The following is a 16248-nucleotide window of genomic DNA, read 5'->3' as shown; positions in this document are numbered from 1 at the left end:
TCCTTAGAGATTCTGTTTCCATCTTAACAGGTTTTACTGTACCGAGAAGACAATTATTTGCCCCTATCCATTTATCCTGATAAGAATGTAAATTCTATGAGGAGAGGGATTCATGTCTGTCATACCTACAGGTATATCTGCAGGAACTGCAGATTATCAATAAATACTCATTGAGTGAATAAATAAACAAAAGAAACATGGCATTCTATCTTAGGCAGTTGGCTTCTCTAACTTGGGCCCAGAGATTTGGACAAGTAGTACAATCTAGACTCTGATTAGACAGCTACAACTCCAGACTGAGTGTACAAGCATATTCACTATATTGGGGTGTGTCAAACTGTGACCTGTGGATCACCTGTCTTGCAGCCTGGTAAAATTCAGATTCCTGCCCCCCCCCCACCCCCCCACCCCCGCAGAAGCCACTGACGCCAACTCCCTGGTGGTGGGACCTGGGAATCTGTGATTTAACAAGCTCCCCAGGTGATTTTATGACTCATAATTTGAGAACCACAGGGCTAAATACCAGATAACACTCTAAATTTATTTTCTTGGAATGTTATGTGATAAAGAAACCAATTTTACAAGACAGAGCTCTAGCTTTTTGTAAGAGTACAACATTTTCTGCTTGTTCAACTCCTGGTTCCACGAGTCACATTCTCTTATCCTCTGAGATTGTCACCCACAATTCCAGGCTCTGCAGTTAAAACCTACTATGAAGGTTATGGAAGTGAAGGCTTAGCTATTTCTATATCAGCTGACTCAGAGATAGAGATGTGAATCTCCAAAACTATCTGTCAGCCAGGTATTAAGGCCATTTTTAATCCTTAGCAGAGTCAGCAGTCAGTCTTATCTGACTGGTTATAGCACACTCCACACCTGTAACATTTGGAGCTGATTTAATGTTGGGGAAGCCACCCACCTCTCTGTTGCACCCTGATGTTAAATTTGCCAAGGCTTTTTTTTTTTTTTTTTTTTTTTTTTTTTGGGATTTTTTTTTTTTGAGATGGAGTTTTGCTCTTGTTGCCCAGGCTGGAGTACAATGGCATGATCTTGGCTCACTGCAACCTCCACCTCCTGGGTTCAAGTGATTCTCCTGCCTCAGCCTCCTGAGTAGCTGGGATTACAGACATGCACTACAACACCCAGCTAATTTTGTATTTTTAGTAGAGACGGGGTTTCTCTATGTTGGCCAGGCTGGTCTCGAACTCCCAACCTCAGGTGATCTGCCCGCCTTGGCCTCCCAAAGTGCTGGGATTACAGGGATGAGCCACCGTGCCTGGCCAATGTTTTTTGTTTTTTAATGCCAAAGCTGGAGCTGGTATCATAGTCTTCTAGAATGTTGGCATTCTAGAGGTTACAAGTACAGTGATTTGAAAGTGGTCCATTGGACGGTTCTGTTTAGTAAGCATGATTTTAAACAGTTCTGAGTCTGAAGGTTTTTAGATACTGCAGGTCACCAGTGACCCTCCCTACTTTCTGACACCCAGCCCTTCCCACTCCTTGATGTGGGCATTTGAGTTTTTGGCCTTGACCCTGGCTAGGGCATTCTCTTACAGCAGGGTTCCTCTCCGGATTTTGTTTGTTTGTTTGTTTTTGTTTTTGAGATGGAGTCTCACTTTATTGCCAGGCTGGAGGGGAGTGGTGTGATCTAGGCTCACTGCAACCTCCGCCCCCAGGTTCAAGCGATTCTCCTGCCTCAGCCTCCCCAGTAGCTGGGACTACAGGTGCGTGCCACCACACTCGGCTAATTTTTTGTATTTTTAGTAGAGACGGGGTTTCACCATGTTAGCCAGGATGGTCTCGATATCCTGACCTCGTGATCCACCCTCCTCAGACTTTAAACTGCTGGGATTACAGATGTGAGCCACCGCGCCCAGCCTCTGGATTTTTTTTTCACCATAGCAGGATGAGGTTTCTCAGACCTCTGCCTTTATGACAGCAGCACTATCTTTGTGGCAACAGACTGTGAGGAACCTTGGAACTGCTCCTTTAAAATCTCCATGCACATAAACCAACCCAAATGCCCATCAATCAATGAGTAGATAAAGAAACTGTTATATATATATATATACACACACACACATACATACACACATATTATATATATACATATGTATATATATATGATGGAATACTACTCAGCTATAAAGGGAACAAAATAATGGCATTCGCAGCAACCTGGATGAAATTGGAGGCCATTATTCTAAGTGAAGTAAGTCGGGAATGGAAAACCAAACATTCTATGTTCTCATTCACAAGTGAGAGCTAAGCTATGAGGATGCAAAAGCATAAGAATGACACAATGGACTTTTGGGGCTCAGGGGGAAAGGTTGGGAAAGGGGTGGGGGATAAAAGACTATAAATTGGGTGCACTGTATACCGCTCAGGTGATGGGTGCACTAAAATCTCACAAAACATCACTAAAGAACTTCAAACACCACCTGTTCCCCAATTACCTATGGAAATAAAAAACTAAAAAAAAATCTTCATCCACATAAACAAATGTGGTAGATCCAAAAATGGAATATTGTTCATCCATAAAAGGAATGACCTACTGATACATGCTATGATACAGAGGAACCTAGAAAGCATTACTCCCAGGGTAAGAAGCTAGTCACAAAAGAACATATATTGTATGGTTCCACCTGTATGAGCTACACAAAATTGGTAAATCCACAGAGACAGAAAACAGATTGGTGATTGCCAGGGGTTCGGGGACAGAGGAACAGGAAATGACTGCTTAATGGCATGTATGAGGTTTCCTTTTGAAGTGATGAAAATGATTTGGAACTAGATAGAGGTGGTGGTTGTACAACATTGTGAATGCACTAAAAGCTACGGAATTGTGCACTTTAGAATGGTTAATTTTATGTTATGAGAATTTTACATTAACATAAAAAATTCCCCACTCCTCTCCTCCCAGCAGGTGAACTGCTTCTGTAGACCAAGGCACTCTGTTCCTCCTTTGTTACTGAAAGTGCCAAACTCGGCCAGAGAGAGGAGTGAACACTGCTGTTGAATCTGCCCTGTAATAATGACAGTGTGATCATTATAATCTTGGGCGTTAGTAAATCTTTGCTGGTATCAGGCACTCTGTGCATCATTTCATGTAATATTCTTAAGGGGTTCCAATCCTGGCTACATCACTTACTAGTTGCATTGTCTAGAGCAAGTCAGTTGCCTCTCTGTGCCTTGGTTTCCCTATTTATAAACCAGGGATGACAACAGTATCTGCCTCATAGGTTTGGTTTGAGGATTAATCAGTTAATCCATGCACAGCACTTAGAATGGTGCCCACCTATGTCAGGGACTATGTAAGTGTTGGTTATTGTTATTATTGTCTCCTCTCCTCCACCTACAAAAATAATCTGTGTGCCAGGATCTAGTTTGGGTAAGGGGAGAGCAGTAAAAGGGAGACTTGAGGGGAGCAGGGAGCTGGGGCCTGGGTGAGTGAGGGGGCTGCAGCACATGGCAGACTGGCTATGCAGGTGGAGTCACTGAACAGAAGCCTGGCTTGGTTGCCAGCGCACCCTCCTGGGAGGTTGGGCTTGTGGCCAGGGACAAGGGCACCTCGGGAGAAGTGGAAAAGACCGGCTTGCCTGGAGCTGACATGATGAAGTGGGCCTGAAGCTTAATAAAGAGGTTGGAGGGAGAAAAGTGCTTGGTTACCACGAGGCTGGTTACCACGGAGGATATCGGGCAGGATGAGAAGAGGAGAATGGCAATTCCGAGGTGCCTTGTAATTCATGAGAAATAATAGGTGCTGATAATAACAGTTGGGACAATAATTAAAGTATATTGAGTGCTTAGTATGTGCCAGGCCCTAAGTATTCTTATTATTCCTATTGTTACTATTATAACTAATATTTATAGAGTTGATACCAGGCCTTGTGTCACACACTTTATAACAATAGTGTTTAAATATAAAAAATAATAACTGCCATTTATTGAGTACATATGCTACACCTTATGCTAAGTATTCTTAAAAATGATGATAATATTGACAACAGCAAGCACTTACTACTGCATTGCATCACGGGAATGGCCATTTCTATATAACCAGCTGGTTATCATGAGCTCAGACTGGCAGAACCAGCAATGCTAGGCCCTGTGCTGAGTCTTTACCATGCATTCATTAGTTCATTTAATCTTCACAACAGCCTTGTGAAATGGAGCCTAGCCTCATCCCTCTTTACAGATGGGAAGTTGGGGGTTAGGGAGCTTGGAAGTCTAACCTGCTTGTCCGTCTCTGTCTCCCCACCCTGGCCTGAGTGTGGGCAACAGGTCCTCAGACTCTCTGGAACTTCTCTGCTGAGCCTAGCGGGACATGCTGCCTCTCTGTACTGATGGTGTCTGGGGGCTGGCCAGGCCCTCTGTCCTACTGCATGGAGGCAGCCAGTCTGGGCTGGAGAGCATGGGGCCAAACACAAAAAGAAACAGGGAGAAGAACCACCTGATGGTGCTCACGGGCCCCTCCACCCAGCTGTGCTGCTCCTAGACGCTTCTTAGTTCTGTGAGCCGATCGATCTTCTTTTGCCTAACATAGCTTGAGTTAGGTTTCTGTCACCTAAAATGTCTAGACTAATAAAACGTCTCACTGAGCTAAAACCTGAATATCTGACAAGTTCTTGACTTGCCCAGCAGGCAATTTTGTTTCTCAGAAAATAGAGGAAGTAAGCCGGGAAATTGCTACTCTAGACCTAATTCTGACCAACATGGACAAATTGACTGCTGAAGTCGATGTGACATGTGATAGGCGAGAAAATGGCCACATCGGCATGAGTCTGTGGTGACCTGAGAGGAGAAGCTGGAAACAAACTTTAGAAATACAAACCTTAAGCTACTACACTGTAATACTTTCTATATGATTCAAGATGCTTGGTAACCCTTAAAATCTAAAAAAAAAAAAAAATGGCAGCTCATCAAAAATTAAAATATACTCTATTTAAAGTGAAATATGCTTAGTAGAGTCAGACTTTAGGAAGTATCAATTTAGTATAGTAACAGAATATGTCTGAAAAATCTAAAATTAGGTAGCAGGATTGGGGAAACATAAGATTTAAAGTTTTTAAGCGTAACTCCTACAACCTAAGCTGTCAGTAGAGAGATCCAATTTAAAGTAATAATGCTAAACTACAAAATTATAGCAACCAATACTACAATAGTGCCTTTTAGAGGGTGGTTTCATGAAATGCATAGATGATGACTGAGGGCTGGCATTCCACAACCCGTAACAACGGGAGGCCCTCACTTGAACATCTCTTAGCTTAGTGCACCTTTTCTGAGTTACATCCCAGCCATGCCAGAAATACACAGCTCCTGAAACCAGGACCTTGTATCCTCTGAGCTAAAAAAAAAAAAAAAAAAAAAAAAAAAGTAATCTGAAATAGATTCAGTTACACAAGAGAAGGGTTTGGTGTAATTATCAAAACAAGGCTTTGAGACTCCGTTTCAGATTTGTGTTAACACAGAACCAAGTCTCTTCACTTTATTTTGGCCCATGGACACCTCTGAAAATCTGATGAAAGCTATGGACCCTCTCCCTAAAGAAACACACCTAGCATGCAAAATTTAGCAAGCAATTTCAGAAGACTCATAGAGTTCAAAAGGCTTACCAAGAACCAGTTTAAGAATTCTGGTAATAGATATAAGAAAACTGCCTCCAAGAACCCTAGCAAGACAGGCCCACCTTGGCTAAGTGGCATATGCTCTTTAAACTTTCATTCTCGTCCTCTAAAATGAGGACATTAATAGTTTTTAGCTGACAGGGTTGTTGTGAGGATAAAATGGGATACTGTGTTTGAAACTCTTAGTACAGTACTTGGCACATAGTAAATGCTCAACAAATACCAACAAATAATAATTATATTAATAATAATAAAATGATGGTATTTTATTATTATTAATATTTTTATTATTATCATTATTACTGGTGAGACTTACAATTTGTTATAATACTTTTCTTTAGCAGAATGAGGTTTGTCCAGTATTTTATAAATGATTTCCTGCCTTGTGGGTTTTAGTTAAATATACAAATGATAACAGAGAATTGTTTAAAAATGTGCAGCTGAACTTGTGTAATTCCAGGGGGGTATTTGGTGTAGACAGAAGGGGAGAAGAAGAGTCTATTTTCTCCCTTTTCCTGGGTACAGGCACATTTAGAACAAGAGCAAAATTTGTCTCGTGAACCACATTTAGGATTTTAAAAAACTCTCACTGATCTAGTAACTGCAACCTTTGGGATTTCAGTACAAGTTTTGCCCCGAACCTGCAGCATTTTGGCCATTATTTTGCTGCACAAAATGAGTGACCTAATTTCCTGGTGAAGCCCAAATGAAGGGTTTGGATAACAAACAGATTAGATATTTGGCATCTTTACAAACACAGTTAAAAGACTGAATACACAACAGAACTTAAAACAAATAAAACTTGCTCTTGTCTCCTGGGGCCCCAGAAGTTCTCCTCCAGACAGACGTCAGACTTCTCCCAATTAGAGCCCATCAGAAAGCCATCACATAGCAATTAAAACACAAAAAAACTCACCCAAAAAATCTCCCAAGGACCATTTGCCAGTACCATGCTGTGTCCAGCTCCAGAACTGACAAGGCTGGGTTTGTAAGCTTTGCAGGCATCCCAACACTCTCTCTCTTATATAAGTTGCTTTATGGAGTCCCCAGTGCCTTCACATTCACTCTCTCCTCTAATTTTCATGAGGACCTTGTGGCATATGGTTGCTCTCTGTGTGCCAAGTAAGTGGGCCTGCCTCAGTTTCTCCACGTCATTCTGCTTCCACCCACCCAGGGAGGGCCTTTGCACTTGCTGTTCTCACTGCCTCCTCAATCTTCCTGCCCTTTTCAGCCTCCCACCTCCTACTCATATTCAAGGTCTTGGCTTGAAATATCCCTTTTTAGGGGCACCTTCCCTGGCTTCCCAGACTAGAGCAGGGGCTTTATAACACATGCCCATTGTTCAAAACTTTCTCTGTGCAGCACTTGTCACAGCTTGTCATTGAATGTTTACACTTCTATTTGGCACTGTCGGTTTCTCTTTCCAGAGAGTGAACTCAACCAGGGCAGCAAGCATGCTTGCCTCGCTCATCTCTGAATGCCCAACATGTAGCAGAGAGCCTGGCACATAGCGTGGCCCCCAGTTTCAGTGGATCAGTGAAAGACAGTGATGTTATCCTCATTTTACAGGTGAAGGAAGACACCCAGAGAAGGAAGTCACTTCTCAAAGTCACAGCCTATTAGTGGAATTGCTGATGCTTGAAACCAGGAGTCCTGGCTCTCAGCCATTTCTTTACACTCCTGAGCTACCCAGGAGCAGGGTTTTCTTGCCACTTCTGGGGGATATCATATTGAATCCATCCTGGTGTCCCCACTTGGTGAGGGTGTCCAAGGCCCAGATCTCAGTGGTAGCAGAACCCCCACAAGACACCCACAGCCCAAGTGAGCCTGCTTGGCCTGGTCCCCCTCATTCCAGGATCACTTAGCATCCTTTGAGGCCAGTCCTTGAACGCCCTGCAATTACTCCCACTCTCCCAGGAGCCAGGAGGAGAGGGATGGGGATAATTAATGAGACGGTGACAGGCCCATCTTCATTACTAAGAATATCTCCCACCCTTGGAGGCATTTCCGCTGTAGGTTTAATGGTGCATTCTCTCTCAGGATCACAAAGCTGTGCACTTTACTTCCTTGCTTAACTCTTTCAGCACCTGTGGGAAGTTGGAAGAGTGAAAGCACTAACCTGTGAGGCTGTGAGCTCCATGAGGGCAGGGCCTTTGACTGATTTGCTCACTGCCACACTTTCAGTTGTGAGAACAGCAGCAGGGACACAGTAGATGCTCAATAGATATTTGCTAAATGAATGAATGAACTGGGAGCTTCCCATATGTCAGGAAATTACTATACCTATATCTCATAGCAACTGTTCTTGGTCTATTTTACACATTAGGCAGCCAAGTTTCAGAGAGTTATGAGACTTGCCCAAGGTCAAAAACTTAGTAATCAGTGGAGTCAGGATCCCCCCTGAGGCACTCTGGGTCAAAGCACCCAACATGGAAAGATTAAGATTAGGAATTCAGGCAGGGAGGCAAAGACGTGGTTTATTCTAGTGATACCCAGGTAGGGATGAGAATGGGAGGGTAGTTTCAATACTAGGAGGTGTGTTCACCAGGGAAGGAGGAGAGGAATATTGTGCAACAAATTTTCAAGCCAAGTGCAAACTCTAGGTTCCCATGGCAGTCAGGATGAAGGCATGGTGCAGGTTGCTGAGCCTCGTAACACTGGGTCCTGTAGCAGGAATCACTCAAGAACCCAGACAATGAGGGACTGGTGTGCACAGGAAGGGGCAGGGACCTGAATATCAGGCAGGGCCTGGGTCCCAGGGGTAAAGTGGAAAGAGCCCTGGAGGGGAGACGCAAGGCCAGGCCCTGCTCTGCCCCTACGCACTCCCATTCTCACACAAGTCTCTTCTTTTCTCTGGGTCTATTTTCCCCATCTCTACAATGAGGGTTGGCACTTTACAGTTTAGAGTGACTCTGGGGTCCTTACCACTCCAGCATTAGTTCATATAAGTAAGTAGACAGCATCTTATAAATGGTCATTTTGTTTAATCCAACATAGGAATTCCTGCTCCAGGATTCTTAGCAGATGACACAAGTTTCTGTTGGGTAGCTCTGGGCCAGTGGTTCTCCACTGAGGATGATTTTGACCCCCTGGGGACATGTGGCAATATCTGAGACATTTTTGATTGTCAGTGGGAAGAAGCACGTGGTTGGCATCTAGTGGGTAGAGACCAAGGATGCTACCAAATACCCTACAATGCACAGGATAGCCCACAGTGTCACCAGTGCTGAGGCTGAGGAACTCGGCTGTAGGCACAGGGGGACTCATTGCATTTTGAGGGAACTCATGGCTGTGGGCATTGTGGCTAGGACAAGCTGATACTGACACACTCCCTGTAACTGCTGCCCTGGCCTTAGATCTGCCTGGAGGAAGGGCCCTAATTCCTTCTCAAGATGGCTATCCAATCACAGCAATTCTACCAATGACATTCACCTGTGGAGGGAGTCTGCATGGGCCAGTGTCAGGGCTGAGGGACCAGTGCCAGGAGCACAGGACCTTAGGGAGGAGGCCAACAACTCTCATACAAGCTGGAGGGGACCAGGGGCAGACAGAGGGCTGTGGGGATGGAGGGAGAGGGGACTGTGTTAAATTGTGGGTGGGGTTGGGGAAATCTTGGCTGCCTATGAAGCATGTAGTGACTGAACTGGGCCTCAAATGATAGGATTTCCAAAGAAGGGCACAGGAAGACAAGGGAAAGGGCCATGAGTTCATTTCAAGGCCAAAGTCTCTCCACAAGGCCCAGCCCATACACCCTGCTTGCCTCCCGGCTGCATCTCACCTCCGTCTGCACCCCGGCCACACAGGCTCCACTCGCCCTCATGCACTCGCATTTCTTCACTCACCTCAGAGTCTTGCAGGCTCTGTCCTCTCAGTTTGGTGCATCCTATTCCACTTTTTGTTCAGTTGCTATGGTCTGGATGTTTTTGTGTCCCCCACATCCATATGCCAAAATTCGAACCCCCAAGGTGATGGTCTTAGGAGGTAGGGCTTTTTGGGAGGTGATTAGGTCATGGATCAGTGCCCTTGTAAAAGAGGCGCCAGAGAGCTGCCTTGCCCCTTCCAACATGTGGAGACACAGAGAGAAGGTGCCATCTCTGAGAAAGTGGGCCCACATCAGATCCCAAATCTATTGGACCCTTGGTCATGGACTTCCCAGCTTCCAGAACTGTGAGAAATAGATTTCTGCTTATAAGCTGCCCTGAATGTATCTCAGTCTGCTCAGGTTATAACACCCTGGATGGACTACAACATCAGTTAACACCCACTCATGGTCTGGATCTCAGCTCCTGGCCCTTCATCAGGGAGCCCTCCTGGATACTCCTCCTACCCCGTTATGTGCTCTCGAAGGCCCACACTTCTCTCCTTCATAACACTTACCACGGCTGATGTTTATTTATGTGATTATGGATTAATGCCCACCTCCTTCAGGGGACTGTAGGGCTGGGTGAGCCTCACCATGGACACTGGCACAGAGCCTGAACATGGCAGGGCTCAAGAAACAATCATTGAGTTGATGAATAAATGATCAAAAGTTAGCTTTGGCAGCTTAGGTGTCGGGTATGTTCAAGGCTACAAAGGAGGCCTGGGACCTCAGCAAGATTTTAAATGCTAGGCTGAAGTGTTTGTAGCTAAATAGGCAGAAAGGGAGGGGCCCTGAAGAGCAGGGCAGTGCCAAGAGCATGTGATGCCCTGGGATGGTGGCCTGGGCAGAGGGTAGAGGACTGAGCAGAATCTGGAGACTAACTAGGAGACTGTTGTAAGAATCCTGGGGTAAGAGGGCTGGGAAGCAGCAGAGGGAAAGCAGCCCTGGTTAGCTTTGTGGGGACGACTGGCACTCTTCATTCCTCTGTGTGTTCTGAGAGTCCCTGGGAAGCCCTGAGCAGCAGCCTGGCATGATGCTCTGAGATGTGGGGAGAAGGAGGTAGAGTAGAGGCTGTGATGCTATAGACACTTTGCAACTCAGGCATCCCTCTGAGGTTCTCTGACCCCTTGGCCCTGTGCAGCTCAGCTTCCCACCCCCAGGCAGAGCCAGGAGAGTCTGCTCAGAACACTGCCAGGGAAGCAGGCCAGCTGGGCAGCGGGTGGAGGTGCAGAGACAGAAGGCAGATTACATGTCACTTCATATTAGCCACACCAGCAACCTTCCCGATCCACCCAGAGAGGGGCCAATTAATTGCAATTCTGAGGACAAGCCAAAAGCCAAGATAACACTGAACCTGAAGGAGATCAAATCTCCTTTCCAGTCATGAGCAGGTCGGAAGGCCTTACAGAGGGTCAGACTTGCTTACCTGTGAGGTACATCTCCTCTCCTTCGGTGAACATCTGGTGGCAGCGTACACACCTGGCACAGGTTGGGTGGTAGTGCTTCCCTCCTGCCTATGGAAATGAAGAGATGAAACAGGAGGTCAGAGCCAGGGCTGCTGTCTAGTGGGGCAGATTGGGTTTGAATCTTTCCTGGGTACATTAGTGTTGTTCGCATCTTCGTGGCCCTAAAATTGGTTGGAGCTACCCAGGGGAGTCCATGACCATCTAAAAGCCCAGCCGGGAAGCTTCATGATTCACTCCATGGGTCCCTGATGGCAGTTCAGGGGACTTCCCTGAATACCTGCTCTTCTATTCTGACACTGGGAAGGACCCTTCAGAGGCCACTGGTCCAACTTCCTCATTTCCAGAGGAGGAAACAGGCTTGCTTTGAGGACATCCCAGCATTTCCCCAAGTGAGAGGCCCTTACCACTAATGTTACATGAAATGATTTTAAGTGGTACATGAACTTGGGATTTAATAACATTGGACCAATGAAAAAATAAAAAGATCCTTTCAGTCTTCTATACATTCTTCTGATTTTGTCAAGGAGGAAGTACCAGTTCGGTGCTCATGTGTCTTTAACGTCTATCCAAAACTTACAAATCTGCCTTTTAAAGAATGAGAACAGGTGTGAGGCTTGGAACCTCCACATGCAATAGAAGCTAGCTAGAAGTCTATTTATTTCCAGGTTACATGCAATATGGCAAGTGATACTGGCTTTCCTGTTATGTCATATATAAGTTTTCTTACACATAAGGGAGCCAACTTCAAGACAACTTAAAGTATTACAGAAGAATTAGCACATGAGGTTCACAGACATGGCAAAAATTGTGAGACTGGCACACAAAGGACAGATTTTTAGGGCTCAGTGGGTGATTTAGGACCCATTGTAGAGCCCCAGATCCCCAGGCCAGTCCTGTGACTATTTCACCCGGGTGTGTCCAGCCCTACCGCAGCTCACCCCAGTGTGACTTTGGTGAGTGCCCTTCCCTATTTTCACTTTCCTTCCCCATCACTATTTAAATTAAAAAACAAAAATAATTTGCAGCTGCAAAGACTTCCCTGGGGGGAAGAAACAGCCCCTGAGAAAGTTGTGCCTCAAGGGTTTACCGCAAACCAGCAGCAGTGTTGGGTCCGGATCTGTGTAAGCTAGTCGCCAGCTCAGCACTCACTTCTGGAGTCACAATTCTGACACCAAAATCCCAGCCAAGAGGGCTTGTTGTAAAAGGGACCTACAGCAGCAGCTCCAGCATTTGTATATGCAGGAGCTTGGTGCAGCAATTGGGTTGGCAGGTGGGCCTTGTTTGAAGAAATATTTTGCAACGTCAGGGCAGGGTTTTCTTTGGGGGAGGGTAATGCCCAGGGGAAACTGATGGATCTTAGGGGTTCTTAAAGGTCCCTGTCCAAGACATCACTTGATCTGATGCTAATGGGTTCCTTCCAATTCAAAAATTATAATTGCATAATAAGAAGACCTATTTCCAAACTTAGTTTTTTTTTTCTTTTTTTTTTTTATGTGGGGGGAGTGGAAGATTGTTGGGATGGGCTTGCCTATTCTGGAGATATTCTCTATATTCTAAAAACTTAGCAAGAATGTGGGAAAGGCAGATTTTTACAAAAAGAAAAAAATCCCCAATATTCCTTCTTTCCCCCCATTTGTTTATATGGCCTCACACCAATGAGACAGTGTCCTTGTCATCATCAAAGCAAATATGTTCAAACTTTGGAAGGAGCCTGCTATTTTCCTAAGCTGGAATGTGTGGGACTGATTCCCTTGTACCATGACAAGGATAATCGGTTTAATTAGCAGCCTCTTCCTACTCTGTGTCTCTTTATCATTTTGATTATAGACCTGTTTTCCAGTGTGGCAACAGCGCCTTGGCAAAACTGAAGCCTAGCATTTTCCTAAATGTCATGCCCCACTACCTCACCCCAGCTGAAAGAGGCTTTGTGCCCATCTCAGCAGCCCCAGTCTTGGATGGTGTTGAAAACAGTTTCAGCAAAGGGAGGTTAGGGCAGCCTGCACCCAGAGTAAGGAAAAGCCACGTCAGCTAGCTGAGATGAATCATTTTGTCTATTAATGAACTGAAATCAGGAAAATAGTAAAGAAAAATGGCAAAAAATTGGTACCCTCAAAACAGAGCCCTATTTGAGAGGACTGAAAACGGCAAACCAGGTTCAAAAATGTAGCAACAAGAAAACCAGGTTGTGGTCTTTTTTGGTGAGGAAACAGACAAGGATGGAAAGAGTGACACTGACAGCCATTGAGCTCTGTCACTGAGGAAGGGGCCATGGGGTGGCCTAGGGAGGAAATGGGAAGGGACAGGATGAGAAGAGAAGGAGAAACAACTTAATTGAATGCCTGCAATGTGCCAGACGATGTGCCTGGGCGACTGTTGTTCCTGCATGACCATCATTCTTTCCTCCTTCTTCCAGAAAGAGTCCCAAGCCTTTCCTTGGTAGGGCTACCTCTCCTCCATATCAGTCCACAGGGTTAAGCAGTGCTGACCCCACCAATGAGCATATTCCAACTTTGTGGGCAGAATTAGCGGCCCAGGGATGGGCCTGAGATTGTCCAGTGAGAGTCAGTCCCAGAATGCTTGCTGAGCTATTAGAAAAGAGGAGTTCTTTTTTCCACTGGGGATGCCGGCTGATAGAATCTAAGTGTGGGGCAACTGGTGTCCAACTTTCCCATCACCAAGAATGCCCTCCTGAGAATAAACTTAACCTGGAAGAAAGTAAGCCAAGATGGCTGGGGATTTTAAATGATTTTCTTAAGCACTGGATCCAGCTCCTGGGCTCTTTGTTATAGGAGCTGAGAAACTTCCTTTCTGTTGCAGCCCAAAAAGTCTTGACTAACATGTTCATTAGGAATTAAATGACAGTAGTATTGTCTATTGATAGATACAGACTAAGAGGATGTATCTTGCTTAAGGCTTCGGGGCTAGAAGTGGTAAAATCTGAATCCAAGTCTGTTTTACTGCAGCCATGTCTATTTCCTGACATCATGCTACCTCAAAGACCCCCGAGTGCCTGAGAGCTGTGGGTATCAGTATGGATACAGGAACCTGGAGTCCTAGATTTTAGCTCTGTCTCTACCAGAAATGCTACTTGTGACCTTGGAAAAACACTGCATGTCTTGGTCTTACTTTTCTCATCTGTAAAATGAAGAGGTTGACTAGTTGATTGCTAAAAGTCTCTTCCAGCTCTAAGAAAAAAAAAATCAATAAGTCAAAGATGCTAATGGAGTCTTGTAGAAATGGAATCAATCGAAACTCAGTCACAACAGCTGCCTGGGAGGAACAGTCTACCGCAATGCTAAACAACGGTAACTCTCGGGGAAATGGCAGCCGCCACCAACAGGATTTCAAAGCAGCTTGGAAATGCTGAACAAATTCCCATCTGCGGCCCTGTCTGTAATCTAAGTTCTTTCTTTCTGGAAGGAAAAGTTTCCTTTTGTAATATTTCCCACTGCATTGACCCTTCAACCTACTACACTCTGGATGCCTCTTCCCCACAGTTCTGCAAAGCCAACAAACGACTCTTCTGAAGGTGACCTTTCCCACATCCAACAGCTTTTCTGCAGCCTGTGCAGTCCTTCACTGCTCTACAGAGTTTGACCAACACTCTGACCTCGCCATATTTTCTGAAGCTCTGTCCTTTCACTGAATCCCCGATTCTCCTCCCATATCTTCCTCTGCTACCTCCTCAGTCTCTTTCTGAGTCGCTTTCACTGTGAGCAGCTGCTCACCAAGGTTGGTGTCAGCCTCCTTCCTTGTTCTCTTTCCTCTGTTTTGGAAATCCTGAGGACTCTGGTGGTGGTATTATTCAAAGCCTCATGTTTTTAAGATTGGCTCCTCCAGGCCCGAGCTTTGTTCCTGAGCTTTGATCCATATTTCTTTTCTTTTCTCATTTTTCTTGCCTCAGACAGGATCTTGCTCTGTTGTCCAGGCTGGAGTGTAGTGGTGCAATCTCAACTCACTGCAACCTCCACCTCTCAGGCTCAAGTGATTCTCCGGAATGGCTAGGACTACAAGCGTGCACCACCATGGCTGGCTAATTTTGTTTATTTTTTTGTAGAGATGAAGTCTCACTGTGTTGCCTAGGCTGGTCTTGAACTCCTGGACTCAAGTGATCATCCTATGTTGGCATACCAAAGTGCTGGGATTACAGGTGTGAGCCACCACTCCCAGCCTCTGATCCATATTTCTGACTGCCTTCTGGAAACACTCCTGGGATTTCAATCACAACTCATCCTAAATGGTACTCGCCATGTTTCTGCCAGATCAGCTTTTTCCCCTGTCGTTCCCCAGTTCTGCCAATGACACCAGGCTTCCTATCCCTCAGAAACAGGTAATTCTTTGGTGCAACTTTTAGCTGCTTCTCCTTCAATCCCCATGTCTACAAGCTGCCCCTCAGTTGCAGAGTGATTGGAATTCTACTTCCATAGGGCTGGGGCACAAGGGTGGCTTCCCTCTTCATTGCTACTGTACCTCTTGAGTCCTTCCTGCCTGGGTCACGCAGGGGCCTCCTCACTCGTCCCTTCCAGCTTCCTTCCTTCAAATGTAGCCTGTGTACATTATCACGTCATCCTCCCGGAAGCCCAGCTTTAACCAGGACGTTCCTGCCCAGTTTCTCCACAATGCTCCCTTGCCCAGTGAGTCACATGCAAACTCCACCCTGGTATCCCAGGCCCTCAGAAACCCACCCCCAACAACCCTTCCTGGACTCATGCCTTGTCCTCTGCATCACACTCCTTATGGCTCTCTGGAGATGCTTAAATGTTTCCCAGCTCAGTTCATTTGTTTATATCTCATTGTCTCTGACTCTCTCTGTCAATTCTCCACATAGTAACCACAGAAATCTTTTTAAAAACATGATCTTATCATGTTAGTCCTTGGTTTAAAACTCTCCAATGACTTTCCATTGCACTGAGTATAAAACCCAAACTTCTAAACATGGTCTACAAAGTCCTACATGGTATGCCATATATGATATACTCTTATATTTCATCCTCCCCTACCCTCAATTTATAGAATTCAGCCACATTGGCAGACTGGGTCAGCTCTTGTGAGCAGAATTATTAATTCAGCCAAATCTGGCCACTTGGTCGTGGTTACCATGAGTGCTGTGTTGAGAAAAATTCTGCAGCCACAATTCTGTGTGGGTTCTCTGTTCTTTGAATGGGTCAAGCTCATTCTTCCTCTATCTCTTCCCACCTCAGGGCCCTTCAGGGATAGTTCTTTCATCCTCAGGGCTCTGCTTCAATGCATGTCCTCAGAGAGTTCCTTCCTGGTTGCTACATCCCCTCCTGCT

The 16248-nt window shown here is 45.4% G+C and overlaps 1 protein-coding gene across 5 annotated transcripts in view; it reads right to left on the bottom strand.

The window, feature by feature from the left end:
* The window catches only part of ABLIM3 (actin binding LIM protein family member 3), a 118919-nt gene that overhangs the window by 32888 nt on the left and 69783 nt on the right, over window positions 1-16248 (bottom strand). For all 5 annotated transcript variants that reach the window (XM_058440013.1, XM_058440015.1, XM_032158307.3 and 2 more), the window contains exon 8: window positions 10916-11003. In XM_058440013.1, coding sequence (XP_058295996.1) covers window positions 10916-11003 — 88 coding nt within the window. The remainder of the gene's footprint in view (window positions 1-10915; window positions 11004-16248) is intronic.

This window comes from Hylobates moloch, unplaced genomic scaffold (assembly GCF_009828535.3).
Source record: "Hylobates moloch isolate HMO894 unplaced genomic scaffold, HMol_V3 SCAFFOLD_6, whole genome shotgun sequence".
Classification (NCBI taxonomy): Eukaryota; Metazoa; Chordata; class Mammalia; order Primates; family Hylobatidae; genus Hylobates; species Hylobates moloch.
Note: the sequence above shows the minus strand (reverse complement) of the source record. Positions and strands in the feature narration are given on the sequence as shown.